The sequence below is a fragment of the Panthera onca genome, chromosome B3 (genome assembly GCF_046562875.1).
Source record: "Panthera onca isolate mPanOnc1 chromosome B3, mPanOnc1 haplotype 2, whole genome shotgun sequence".
In the NCBI taxonomy this organism is placed as follows: domain Eukaryota; kingdom Metazoa; phylum Chordata; class Mammalia; order Carnivora; family Felidae; genus Panthera; species Panthera onca.
This window is the reverse complement of record NC_138344.1, coordinates 105,976,240-105,991,206: the sequence shown is the minus strand read 5'-3', so window position 1 is coordinate 105,991,206 and position 14,967 is coordinate 105,976,240. Positions and strand designations below refer to the sequence as shown.

Here is a 14,967-nt window from a genome sequence, read left to right as displayed (position 1 = left end):
TGAAAAAGTTTGTGAGTAAAAATAGAAAGTTTAAGTCATGGGAATCAAAACTGGTAGGGGAATTATCTCACTGTCCCACCCTGTATTCATCAGCTTATGGTCAGGTCCAGCTCAGGTTTTAGAGGGAAAAGGACATATTGCAGTGCATTCCCCAATGGAAACCACCAGTGTGATGAACCTGGAAACATATTTATTCACTCCATAAGTATTTACCAAGTAAAATCTATTTGCTGGCTAGCAAGTGTGCACAGCATGAGGGAAGCAATGAGGCACAAGGTGCAGTCTGTAGCTCCTAGGAACTCAGTGTGCAGAGAACAGAACACGTGAAGGAGAGAATGAAGAAAGTTAGCCTGAGCCAGGAGAACCTCAGAGAGGACATATTTGTCTTCACACCTTTGAGCATCTGTCATGTGGAAGAAGGAAGCTGGGGTGGGGCTTCCCATCAGAGCTTGTGCAATCCTGTTGTTTTTCGTTTTCTTTGTTTTAAAATGAAATTAAAACTTTAAATAGTATACATTCATTTTGTGGAAAAAGGAAAATGGTTTCTAAAAAGAAGGACACGATGAAAAGTCTTCCTTCTACTTCTGTTACTCTCTGTCCTGTCCCAACCCCATGGTTAATAAATAATTTCTCATGAATTCTTCCAGTGTTTCTTTATGCAAAATATATGCTTGTAATGCAAATATATATTCTTATTTTCGCCTTTTCTTATAAAAGACTTATCATTCTGTATATCCATAGTTATTTCTAGACCATATTTTCTGCACCTTACTTTTCACTTAGCAATATTTATCTGGAAATCTTTCCGTATCAGTGCATGCATAGTGTCTTCATTACTTCATACAACCACACAGCATTCTATGTGTAGAAGCATATAATTTGTTTGACCCAGCCCTGCTCATGAATATTTGACTTAATTCCAATTTTTGTTACTTTAAACTATGCTGTGATGAACAGCTTTGTTCATATTTATTTTACACATGTGCAAATATGTCTATAGACTAGCTTCTGTAAGTAAGAGTGCTGGTTCAAAGAGTAAATGAATTTATAATATGGATAGACACTCCAAATTGCCCTCCTTAGAGGTATATCATATTCTAATCCTACGAGCCTCCATTCAGTATGAGAATGCCTGTTTCTCCCAGCCTCACTAGAGTGTATTGCCAAACTTTTTTGAGTGTTTCCCAATCTGAAAATGGAGAAATGTTATTTTAAGTTTGTTTTAATTTGTATTTTTATGTTCCGGGGTCACTTATATTGATTTTCCCCTGCAAAGTGTTTATTCTTGTCCTTTGTCTATTATTAAGTAAATGGATTGGTGGCTTTTTCTTCTTGATTCCTAGGAACTCATTATATATTAGGGAGATTAGCTCTTTTTATGCCGTATTGTTTACTGATTATTTCAGATGTCTGTTTCCACAAACCTGGGACTAGAGGTGGGGGATGGAAGACGTGAGGGCAGAAGCCAGACACTTAGGAACTGGCCACAGTCATTCAAGTGGAAGGTGATTAGAGTCTCACTGAGGAGGTGGCCATGGAGGGGGAAGGAAGGGAGAAAGATCATGTAAGAGGAATTATGGGGATTAGCTAGATGATTCTATGTGGGGGGAGGGAGCAAATGAACCACTAATGTACAAGGTTAGAGTATACCTTTCTTTTTTCTTTTTTAAATGTTTATTTTTTGAGAGAGAAAGAACATGAGCACGGGAGGGTCAGAGAGAGGGGGACAAAGGATCCAAAGCAGGCTCTGCACTGATAGCAGAGAGCCCGATGTGGGTCTCAAACTCACGAACCGTTACTATCATGACCTGAGCTGAAGTCAGTCCTTCAACTGACTGAGCCACCCAGGTGCCCCTACCTTTTTTTTTCCTATTACCTGTGTGTACATAGCATTGGAGTAATGTGACCCAAAACAATTATTTTCCTCCTTGGGAATCAAAGAGCAATATTCTATCAACAAACGGTAAATAGGATAGGATAGTTCTTTTTTATGTTCCAAAGAGAATTCTTTACATGGCAGGGGTAACTTAGAGCTTTCTCTGTATTGATAGCATTAAGAGGAGAATGCATCTGAACTGGGTGGGTAGATTAGATAGTGATAATGGTTGTATAACTCAGTGAATATATAAAAACTGCTGATTGTACGCTTCAAGAGGGAATTTTATGGTTTGTAAATTATGAATCAATAAAGCTGTTTAAAAAAAAGGCAAGGGTAAGTCTATGTAGGGTTTTAAGGACCTTTTCTGAAGATCTAAGTAAATTAGAAATATTTACCTCCTCTCTCCCTCCAAAAATGATTGCCCCCCAAGGAAGGTCACAGAATTGCATTTTTACCTTGGATGGCAAGCAAAAATGTATCTCACACCCCAAGCTCTTCAGAATTTCTAGTCCCATTTTATCTCCATGCTCTGCAGCTTTGTGTTTTCCAAGGCGCTGCTGAGAACTGTCAGAGAAACTTAGACAGTGGTTTGTCTGCCAGGCCAGGATTTTTCCTCTAACAGAATTTTCTGCTAAAGTGAAAACTCACAGGCAGTACATACCCTGGCTCTTCATACAGGAAGATGACAAAAAAAAAAAAAAAAAAAAAGAAAAGAAAAAAAAAAGAATGTAACAACCCCCACCCAAACCAAAAACTTGCTGAATCATTTTTTATTAAACATTAATTTTGCAGTCTCAACAGCTAAATCTATTATCCTGACAAGCAAGCTTTCAATAAGTCAGCAAATTGGGGAAGAAAGAGTAGTTACTCATATTCTTGAACCCCCAAACTTGCCATCAGCTTTGGCTTAGAGTCTTTTGCTAGAGAATGCAGGCTCATTTTTCTTCTTTTTTCACTCTATTAACTAATCACCTAGATAAATTTTTAAAGAATGGTGTACCTGGATTTTTCAGCACCCATTTTTCATGTTAAATCACAGGCCATTTAACTTCAGAGGGAGAATATTTTCTAGGTGACATAGAGGCTCCTATAGCCTCCCTGGTATATTCATCCTTCTTAAATGGCTCTGTTGTCAAATGTGTCACAGCCTCCGTGCTGTGGGCCTGCTGATATCTCCGCACTCAGAAAAGATGAGTGGGAGTTTCAGGGAAAAAACCTTACAGCCTAAACTCGGTGCAGGCTACTGCCATCCATCACACCGGCAGCCTAAGGGCAGACAACTGTGGGCAGAGGGAATGCAGATTTACTTTGGGTCAGTGCTTCTGGCCTTTAAGTCTTGAATTTTAATGTGTATCTCTCTCTCCACCCCCACTGTCATTACAATTTTTTAATTATACCCCCCTTTTAAAAATATACTTCTCAATTAATGGGGCTAATGTCCCCAAACTCTGTTAAGCATTGGCTCTATTCAAACAATAATTGGTGTTTTCTGTTTTGTTTTGTTTTGTTTGTTTTGTTTTGTTTTGTGTTGTTTTTTATCCAGGGAGAAGGGTAAACCAGATGTTTCTCTAATAGAGCACATCTACCTCTGTGCTCAGAAAACCTTTTTGGTATAATCAGTCTTTCTTTCTGGCACTCTCTGTTTCCATTCAAAGCAGTAAGGGGGGGGGGCTTTATTGAATATAATAAGTATTACGTTAAACCATAAACGCCTTCTCTTCACCCTGAGGAGTCAGAATGAGCTCTAGTCACAAGGGAGAAAGCTCATCCTTGGACACTGAATTCTTCTGTTCCTTTACTGTCTATTGTCTTGTAAGTTTCAGCTTTTCACCTTCAAGTTGGTCATCACCACATCCATGAAAGGATCTATGTCATTTGCATCACTAGAAAGTACATAAGGAACAACTACCTGCTCCTGATGCTGTGCGGACAGCCTTGGCCTTGCACTCTGGGGACTTCAGCATCTAAGGCAGACCCCAGAGTGCAACACAAGGGTGATTTGGCTATACTTAACTCTTAGCCCGTAAGACCTTGATCACACCTCGTTACAGATAAAGTACCAAACTAACAAATAGATGGGAGTGTGTTGCAAATGGCTAGTATCCTCTTTGGAAAATAGAGGTAGTAATCAAATCTACAGCTCTCATTTATTGAGTGTGTGCTCCGTGCCACGCACAGAGCTAAGTGCATTATATCCTCTAATCCTCGTAACAGCCTGATACAAAAGGAGCTATTAACTGCCTCCATTTTCAAAATGAATGAACTGACACACAGAGAGGCGTCCACAGAGTCTCCCAACAGACAGTAGTAGAGCCACAATACAAAACTAAGCTGTAGGCCACCAGTCCCTTAAGCTCAATTCTGTGAGGAGGAGTCAGAGTTTAGGAGCTGAAGGATTTTAGGATTGAAACTTTCCTCGGGAAATGTAAAAACCACCTTCCACAAGCCATCTTTACTACCTCATTCCTTAGTATCGCCAGAGGATTAAGAATATAAAATAAAACAAAACAAAACACCTACCCTTTATGCAGTTACTGAATTTGGGTAACTCATGATTAGTATTTCTGACCTAGGACATGGACGGATGCAAAAGCCTGATTTGATTCCCACATGTGCTTTAATGACAATAGTTTTAGCTTATTTTCATTCTTCTTCCTCTTAGCTTTTGGCTAGAAATAGTGGCCTGTGAATCCTTTGGTTTTTTTATTGTGAGCCCGTTCCTGAAAAGTTGCTTGTAAATTGAAAATTTTAATGTCAATCCCATTTAAATGCATCCAAATCGTGAATTTGCTGTGCCTTCCTGTATAGCTGCCTCCCGAGACAGCATCTGCGGGTCCGCACATTGACTCTCGAAGTGCATCTGCCTCCACGCAAGTCAGACTTCTAGATGGCCAGGGAAACAGCTGGAGAGAATGAGGAAGTCAGACGTTCCAAGGAGTCTTTGGTTATATAAAGAAAGTAGTAATTTCTAGCCCAGACAAGGAAAGCACTTTTATTTGGTGGATTTGTATTTAACAGTGTTCCTACTGAGGGCAACTGGCTTTTGCTCTCTGCCTCAGTTCTCACATCTGCCAGCTCTACAGGAAGTGCTGACAAGAATTAATTGGCTTTCCTGAGCCTTGAGGCTCAGTTCAACTTCTCAGATCTATAGTCCCACAGGACTCTGCCCTCACATAATTTACTGTCTAGAAGGACTTTCGGTTTTCAAGAGTTCTGTCTGATAGGCACTATATAATGCATATACATTTCAGTAAGTTAGACCTTAGAGAAACTTTCGGGGTATTTAGCTCAGTTTAAGAAAAGGGGACATTATTTGTTGTTTTTACAAGGGTCCTGACCTGTTCGCACCTAAAACGTGTGGTTTATACAAATGCCTTTATTCTTCCTCCTCTTGTTGGTGTGGCAAAGGGGTCCTTCCAATTTGATGTCAGGCTCTTTAAGCAAGACAGAGCTGGTAGGCCAGGAATTTCAGGGGTGGGAGTTCTTCCTAACTGTTGATTCTGTTTATAGACTGGCAGATGATGTAAATGCACTCTAGATCCTATTCCCTTAATTACCAACGTACATCTGGGAAGCCCCTATTCTTTGTGGCATCACCTCAGGGAAAATTATATTGATTCTCTTTTACAGGTAAGGAAGAAGTAGAGGAGGGGCACCTGGGTGGCTCAGTCTGTTGGGTGGCTCAGGTCAGGACCTCGCAGTCCGTGAGTTCAAGCCCCGCATCAGGCTCTGTGCTGACAGCTCGGAGCCTGGAGCCTGCTTCAGATTCTGTGTGTACCCCCCTCTCTGCCCCTCCAATGCTCGCACTCTGTCTCTCTTTCTCAAAAATATAAATAAAGAGTAAAAATAAATAAATAAAAAAGAAGTAGAGGAGGTTGTGTCTGATGACAGGGGCAGCCAGTCAGTATAAATAATCATAGAAAGGTGGAAGGGACTTCTGCACTTGTCTCAGCAACTTCCGCCCACATGCTTGCTCCTGCCTAGACAGATGCCGGGCCTCTCTCTATCTGGGTGCCCACAGGGATCCAAACACTCTTGTTCCCAAGATGCAGGACCATACCCTTGTTGAGTAACTGGAATTCTAGACCGTTCTTTCACATGATAGATTAAAAACATCCTCTTTGTAACTTGCATCAGTTCTAATTTGTTCTGAGGAGCTGCATAGAATAAGTCTACTCATTGATCGATTGGTCCATTTATTCATTTTGTATCAGACACTTACTATGTGCAGTATAGTGTGCAAGACATGAGCCTCAAATTCCAGGAGGTGACAGGTTAGTAGGACATAACATGGACACATGCCATAGGAGCAGAATAAATTAGCTGCAACAGGAAAGAGGAGGGAGGAATATAGGAAGGGGTCAGGTCCTGACAGTATGGTCAGCAAATTCATCATGGAGGATGAAGCATTTAAAAGCTACTTATCTTTAATGGCTTGAGGCTAAAAGGCAGAGATTTGGACGTGAAGATTGGAAGGATGAAGTGTTGGAGAAGTGATAGGTACGTTATAAGAACCAGAGCTCAGAGTTTGAATTGGTGCGTGGAAGGTAGGTCTAGAAAAGCCGGTGGAGTAAGTGTGAGACTGTGAGGGGTTTTGTGTGCCTGGAGTGGAGGGTCAGCGAGAGGAGCAGTAGAGATAGGGCTGTGAGCGAGGCCATGTGGCGTTCACCTCATCGCAAATGCCAGCCTGCAGAGTTTAAGGATTATCCAGTGATTCAGGGCAAAGCCCTGGGGCCAGTGGCTGAGCTGTTGACAGCTGTGTGTAGTACGATAACTGATGGCAGGAGACTGTGGGCAACATGCCAGGTATAGACGTTATGGGCCAGGAGCCCTGAGGTGGCCCCTGCAGTGACAGTGTCAAGTGGGAGTTGAATGACAATGACTGTGCCACAGCCCTGGAAACCACCTACTGCATATTCTCCAGGGGAGCATCCTTGTCCCCACGGCCCACACCTCCACACTGTTTATATCCATGGGCAAGCCCCTCCTTACTTTCAGGCAAACAATTACTTAGTAATGCATGGAAGTGCTTCCAGAGAATTGTGGTAGACAATCCCCAGATCCAGATGTCTGTAGTGAAATACCTCAGGTTTGATTTCCTGCCTCTGGTGAGGTCTACATGTAGGCTGAATCCATATAATGAAAGAAGCTTTGAAATACTTCAGGGTAGAGGTTATGTGCGCACATATGGATTTAACTTTAACAGCTTTTTCTTTAATGGTGTATGTATGCTTCGGTAATAAAGTCCATCATTACCATTATTCCTTCTGTAATTGAGCTTTTTGTTGTTGTTGTTGTTGTTGTTGTTGTTGTTGTTGTCGTCTAACTTGAAAAGAGGAGCTGCCTTGGGTAAAGGAAGTACAATTAGAAGCTTTGCCAAAATATACAGATTTGAACTGGTCTGTTTTTCACAAAATTCTGCCACTTGCTCAATAGAGGATCATTATCAACTTTGGGGGATCTTCCAACGTGTCTTCTCACACAATCCTGTTATTTGTGTTTTATTCTAAACTTCAGATTACCTTCTTTTACTTTGCAAGTATTTATTGAGTACTTACTATGTGCCAGGCCCTCTTCTAGGTGTTGGACTGCCTCAATGAATCGAATATTCAAAGATTCCTGCTCTCATAGAGCATATTTCAACAATCGATAAATAGGTAATAAATAAATAGGTTAATTAAGTGGTATCTTAGAAGGAGGCAAGTGTTACAGGAGAAAGAAAAGGTAGAGAGAAAGGTAGGAAGGTACAGGATCACCAGGGAGTTGGGACGTGAGGGCTGGTTGCAATTTGAGAGAGAGTGGTTGGAGTCATCTTCCTTACGAAGGTGACCTTTGAGCAGACTCGGTGGTGAAGGGGTCAGGTAGGCAGGTATCTGGGGGAAGAGAGCTCCAAGGAAGGAAAACAGCAAGTGCAGAGGCAGGGGGGTGCTAGAGACGTTGTGTTTTTCCATTCCCCAAGCAGTGGCTTAAGCAACCAAGAAGAGAGCTAGGAGAAGACAGAAGCCAAGTTTGTTTGTGATAAAACTGGCTCAAAATTACTTCAAAGAAAATTCTACAAATCGATTTAAGGTGGTAAAAAGGGTGTTAGGGGATGTTCCCTCACTTTGAGACTTACTGGATTTGAATCCTGCTGGGCCACCTTCTCTTTGTGAGATCTTAGGTGAGTTATTTGGCCACTCTGTTCCTCTGTTTCCTCATCTGTAAAATGTAGTTAATGATAGTACCTATCTTCTAGGATTGCTTTAATGATTAAGTGAATCAATATTAATTAAAAGCTTGGAACTCTCTCTGACGCATAGCAAGCGTTCAGATATTAGCTATTAGTATTATTGTATCACTGCTACTACTTTGTTTACTTTTATGAGTTGGTGCCCTGGAATATTCTTCCAGTGTGTCCTAAGGGCTTAGTGTATATTTGTGCATATGTATGTGTGTGATGTGTTGGGAATGTGGGGCTTAGTTTATAAAAGAGTTGTGAGAATTAAGTAAAATCACACTGCTTAACACATGATAAGCCCTCAATAAATGTTAGGTTTTCCCCCCTCTGGCAGCATTTTACAGCAAAGAAAAATTACAGAGGTTTCCCCTCTTCTCGCTATTAGTGAAGTTTTGGGCTGGTTTATGGGCATGAAATCCAGGTGAAACCATTGCATTGAGTCAAACTTTAGAAATTTGCTTTGTTCTTAGCACCACCAGTGGAACCAATAAATTCCCAGTGGGTCACTTTGAATATCACTGGGAGGTAGAAGATGGGCAGTAGGCGGGTGAGTAAGGAGGGAAACAAAATGAGGGGAAAACCGAAGAAATAGGGAAGTGCTTATTAAGGTGATACTGCTTTGGGATGAGGCTATTGGAAAACTGGGAGTCCCTTTCTCTGAAGACCTTTAAAAAGAGAAGGGACAGCATAAATCCAGGTGGAGCAGGTGGCCCTGACTGAAAGGGCCAGGCCAGAGGGTCTCTTGTGGCCTCTCCCAGCTCGCCGAGTCTCCAAGAACAGCCCCTCTCCCCACTTGGCTATCCCATTGTTGGATTTACAAACTCGAATCAGCCTACATTTCCAGCTCTATTTGGAGTCATTAACACTTGAGATCCTAAGAGGGCCAAGAAGGACCAAGTCACTGTATAATGAGATAGTAGATGTTGAAAATCAGCTTTCTAGTCCTCTGGGATCTGTCCCCAACTTCTCTTGGTGTGGCAGCTTCTGTGAACCTGTGTGATCTGCCACCCGGAAAACAGCAGTGCTGAGGGCTGTGAGGGAGACCAGGAAAATGAACATGAGCGTGCTCCAAGGGGACTCTGAGGGCTTCAGGAGAAAGGATACCATGTCTCCACAGGACGGGGTGGGTGATGGGTTAGGCAGGAGAGAGAAATGAAGCCAGACACCCACTCCTTGTCTGCTGCTGTTTTGATTCATAGGTGCGGCAGATGTCTCCAGTGCCACGGATCATACCTTTTCAACAGCATCAAAAGATGGAGAAGGATCGTGTTACACATCTCTGATTTCCAACATCTGTTACCCACCTCGGGAGGATTCTACATATTTCACTGGAATTCTTCAGAAGGAAAATGGCCATGTCACCACTTCAGAGAGCCCTGAGGAGTTGAGTACCCCTGGGCCCTCCTTACCAGATGTGCCTGGGACAGAGCCTCGTGGCTTATTTAGTTCTGATTCTGGAATAGAGATGACTCCTGCAGAGTCCACTGAAGTGAACAAGATCTTAGCAGACCCCCTAGACCAGATGAAAGCAGAAGCCTATAAGTACATTGACATAACCAGGCCAGAGGAAGTGAAGTATCAGGAGCAGTGTCACCCCAACTTGGAAGAGAAAGGCTTGGACTTTAAGAATAAGGACATTGAAATCGCAACAAAATCTGAAGAGGCCCGTGAACCGGAGAAACCAGCTCCTGTGGAGGGAAAAATCCTCAAGGACCATTTATTTGAAGAACCAACATTTGCACCTTACGTAGATGATCTCTCTGAAGAGCAGCACAGTGCTCCTCTGATCACTGCCCCCGTCAAAATCACACTCACTGAGATCGAACCTTCTGTTGAAACTGCGACCCAAGAGAAGACCCCCGAGAAGCAAGATATCTGTCTGAAACCAAGTCCTGATACAGTCCCCACAGTCACCGTCTCAGAGCCTGAAGATGACAGCCCAGGATCTGTCACTCCCCCATCTTCTGGAACAGGTAAGGGAACTAGTGTTCCTTGCCTTGGGAAAACCCAGGATTTGGAAATCTGAATTTTAAAGGGATGTAAATCTGCATTCAAAATATTTTACTATAAGGGTCCCTTTAAGTCTCAGTTTAACTAATTTAATTAAACATACAACTTTTTCAATCTGTTTTTAGTGTTTATTTATTTGGAGGGGTGGGGGGCAGAGAGAGAACCCAAGCAGGCTCCACACTGTCAGTGCAGAGCCCAACACGGGCCTCAATCTCATGAACTGTGAGATCATGACACAAGCTGAAATCAAGAGTTGGACGCTTAACTGACTGAGCCACCCAGGCTCCCTAACACAACTTTTTCAGTCTTGTGCCCATGGTACAAAGTTTGACATCTGGGATTTTCCTTAAAGTCCTATCAGATTTGCCTTATAAAGTGTTTCTTTCCTCATTTGAAGACAGAGGTAAAGATCACTGAAACATGACAATCCTCATGTGGCTCCACTATTCAGAGCAGAGAGGGAGGTGCTGCTTTGCAGCTGGAACTCCAGGTCACCTGGAGGCATCCCAGAGAGAGCACCTTAGCTGTCCTCCCCAGACCAGCCAGGCCACCTGGGACAGGGCATTTCACATTCCTCAGCCCAGCTCCATGTCTGTACAATGGAGGAGGGCTGGGGTGGACTTCAGGGTCTTCAGAGGGACATGAACAGTGAGAGGAAACCTAAAAACAGGATACTCTTCCCCTCCCTTCAATCTCAGCAGGATCATTTTGGTCTTTTTACTTCGTTGAAGTGCTGCATACAGTTTTACTTCTTAAACTTAAAGGATTCATTTGATTAGAGTAAAAAAGTTCCAAATTCACTAAACTATGATCTTTTTCATCGTGAACATTCTCCTACTGTGACCTAAGGCTGGGTGTTAAACCATACTCAGTATATCCTCTCAAACACAAAGGGGTCTCCTATACACGGGTGAAAGGCCAGAGTGGTAGCAGGAGTGTCCCCACCCCACCCTGGGAACCTAGTCCCAGGTGGCAAAAGTGGAGCCTTTGTATCTCTACTTCTTTTGAATGTTCACAAGGTATCAGGATAGAGAGAACCATGAGATGTCTTTGGATCTTCTCCTGCCTCCAGTGTCTGGCATTCTTACCTGACTCAAGAGTGATTTACAAACCTTTCTGATTAAAAAAAAAAGTGATTTTCAGTATGTCAGGAAGGAGCTTTGACTGAAGTCTTAAAACAGATCCAAAGCCTATTAGGAGCAATTGCTCTAAATCCTGATAATGCAGTAAGTCCAAGTGTTAGAGAGGACTTAATGTAAGTCTCTCCTGCCCTGTTTCTCTAAAGATTTTATCATCAATTCCTCTCCTTCCCCAACCTGATCTCAGACTCATTCAACTAAAAAGCTCCAAGGGTCTTAAAGATCCACTGTGCCACCTCCCTGATTTTCAAATTCATTCATTCACTCAACAAACACGTTCCACATACTTTCTTTTGGTCAGGCACTCTGCTAGGCACTGGTGAGGTTAGAACTGAAAAAACAAAAACCAGTTTCTACCTTCCAGTGGGATAGATGACCAAGGAAATAGTCACACTAGTGTGATCTGTGTTCTGAGAGAGGGAAACATAGCATGCTGAGGAACATCGGAGTCCAGCAGCTCCCCAGGTGAACAGAGCAGGAGGAAATAAAGGTGAAGGGGAGGGGTGGCCTTCCAGTCCGAGAAGGCTCAAGGACATGGAGGTGTGAGGTCACAGTGAATTTCCATGTGACATAAATTGAGGTTTGGATAGTGATGACAAATAAGAAAACTGAGGCTCCAAGTGAATTAGATAGGACTTGTCCCAGATTACAGCATAAGGTAGGGACATGTCCAAGTCTCAAAGCCTCCTTGTGGTCTTTGTGACAATGCATCGTAAAATCCTTCTGTTATCCGATGAGTTGAAGATACTGATGCTTGGAAGATGTAAGCTATAGTATCAGCTGTGCTTTCTCAAGCTCCAGGGTTGTCTGGGGATCAGTTTAGAAGAACTTCAGCCCAGTTTCATGAAGAGTGAAATGCTCCAGCAATACAGGTCCATTTACATGGCACCTGCCTCATGTAAAAACTACAGTTTACAGAGGTGATGAGAAAGACCTGATATGATGTAGGGTTTATGAATTATTAAGGAATTTGCTTTTTTTTTTCTTTTAGTGGCCATAGCCCATTGGGGTTTGGAGCAACTTCAAGATAAGACAAAGACAGATCTGGCTGACATGATCTTGGAGTTTTATAACCTTGGGTTGTCCACTTGACAGCACAGGATTAGGACAATGTTTTCTCTTCAGTTGCTCCAAATAAACATTCTAACCAAAGCTTATTGAAGAAAAAGAAAGTCCCCAGACCCAGTACACAGTCCTCTCCCATGTTCAGCTGCTCCTCTCTCCACAGACACCTCACCTCATAACACCGGAGTCCAATGACAACAGATAAGAATAAAACTAACAGGAAAGATAGGAGGAATTAACTTGCCACTGAGGCCTTTTCCTTGTTCTTTTTATCCTAAGAGGTTACCATAACTCCCTTCCCTGTCTTGAGAGCCCCTGGCACTCCAGGCATGTGACACTCTGATAATAATAATGATTCTAATAATTATTAGTAGTATTCTAATTATCTGTCCAATTCTAATAATTCTAATTATGTGAATTACGAATCAGGAGAAATTCTCATTTAGAACAATTTTAGCCACACACCCTGAAGCTTAAGCAAGGAGTCTAATATATTTCCTTCACTTCCAATAAATTATTCCATTTTGTAAGTTTCTCCAAAGTACTGAGCTATTTTCATCATGTTAAATAATATATTCTGAGGTACAGAGGCAAAAATTCTTACAGCTTACATATTGGAAATGTCTTCTCAGCAAAGACCAGTCATGAACACAAGTAAAGCATTCTAGGAAAACGTACTAAGGGCCCTGACACACGCCAGACCATTGGCCTACTGGCACCACAGTGTTTCTGACACAGTGCCTAAGAGTATGTTATGGAGGTCATGGATGTTCTTCAAGATGTTGGCCTCAGAAAGGACAGCAATCGAGAGGTCATTGTTAAACCATCCCAGCTTCCCTTAGTAAAAAAAATAAGCAATAAAAAGTAAATCAGTTTCATAGCATCTGAAATTTCACAGAGTCTGATTACAATAATGAGTGATAGAGTGTTGGGCGTGAAGGGGTCAAGGATGGTCTCTCTGAGGAGGTGACATGTGATCAGAGATCTGAATGAGGAGAAGGAGCTTACAATTCAAAGGAGGGGGTTAAATGGGGACCCCAGGTGCAGAGGAAAGCAAGTGCACAGGCCCCAAGGCTGTATTATTTGGGAACTGAAAGATGATGCAAAGAACTGTTAACCTTAAAAATAGCTATTTTGCCAGAAAACATTGATTTATTCAGGAATGGCAGAGCATTACAATTCAGGACATGCTATCTATGGTAAAACCATAGGCAAGTCCAACAAAGGAGAAGAACATTATTTTATGGATAAGACCAAGGAAGTTGGGAGGGGTTGTTTTGAATGAAAGTCCATCAGAGAAAAGCAGGCGTTCAGAGTGATGATGGTTTCTCATTGGCCAAATTGCAGGGGTAATCAATTTCTTCTAGAAGAGCCAATGTACATCTTTTTCTGTTGGGGCCTGTAAGTGATCATTCTTTCCTGTTGATGGTTCTTCTGTTGAGGTCTGCAATTGACAATTCTTCCTGTAATTGACATTGAGTGGAATAGCACCCCCTTCTAGCCTCTCAGTTGTTAGTGAGGTTTCCCTTTATTAGTTTTTACAGGGCCAAAGGAAAAGTATGGCATAGATCAGAGTCAGAGGTGGGGGCAGGGGGCAGGGCCCAGATTGTTCAGGGATTCACATGCTAGGATGAAGAATTTGGATTTTGTTCCAAATGCAATGGGAAACTGCTGGAGGGTTTTGATGTGGGAAGTGACATCACTCATTCACTCATCCATTCACTTAACAAATATGTGTTGACCATTTATGGTCATGCATGCCAGGCATTGTCCCATCACCACTGGGGAAGCAGTGCTGAAACCTAACAAGGTTTCTGCCTGCACAGAAACATTCTATTGGGAAGACTTACATACAAATAAATAAATGTGTAACATAATATTAGGTATTTATAATGGTAATGAAGAAAAATAAAGCAAGATATAGAGTGAAAGAGTGATGGGGTGGTTGTGAGGAAAGTCTTCTCCTTGCTGATGCCTCTGAGCAGAGACCTGAAGTGGGGTAGGGAAGGAGCAAATCATGATGACACATGAGGAGGAGGTACCAGGCCTGGAGCTGGGAATGTTTTGTGTGTTCAAGGAGCAGCTGCAAGGTCAGTGTGGCCAGACTGGGGAGAAGGAAGGGAAGAGGGGCAGAATCAGATGTGTGTTCTCAAACGATTCTCTGGAGGGTGACTGAAGAATGAGCCAGGGGCAAAGGGGAGACCTGAATGGCAACATCATTCACAGTTGGATGGTGGCATCTGTGACTTGGTAAACTGGCCCATGTTCGCCTTTCCTTTTATCATTCTAAATTATATTGTCATAATTAGCAGCAGCAGCAAACACATCTCCCCAGGCAGGGCAGTTCTAACCTTCCCAGTTTTTATAATCTGTTCAGTTATTTTTGCTGACTCTTTCTAGATTTGCTGGGTCAGTTGTGACACATACTAACCAGTATCTCAGCTACAGGTCCATAAATTTTAAAAGCAAGAGTACAAAAAACTTCTATTTTGTTTTAGTTTTTTTCCCTGATTCCTCTTAGCACTTTGTTAAACTTTTGGTTCCTATTAGAACAAAGGATAGCATCTATAATTTCTACTGAGGTTCTTTTAACTCATATTAAGGATGGATTCTTTTCAGGGTAGTACCTTCACCTGCCCAAGATGAAAGGCATTAGG

General features: G+C 42.3%; 1 protein-coding gene across 1 annotated transcript in view; it reads left to right on the top strand.

Moving 5' to 3' along the window:
- Window positions 1–14,967, top strand: part of RTN1 (reticulon 1) — a 226,573-nt gene that overhangs the window by 112,139 nt on the left and 99,467 nt on the right. Inside the window, exon 2 of the mRNA XM_078448192.2 lies at window positions 9,296–10,069. Within this exon, the coding sequence (XP_078304318.2) occupies window positions 9,296–10,069 (774 nt within the window). The remainder of the gene's footprint in view (window positions 1–9,295; window positions 10,070–14,967) is intronic.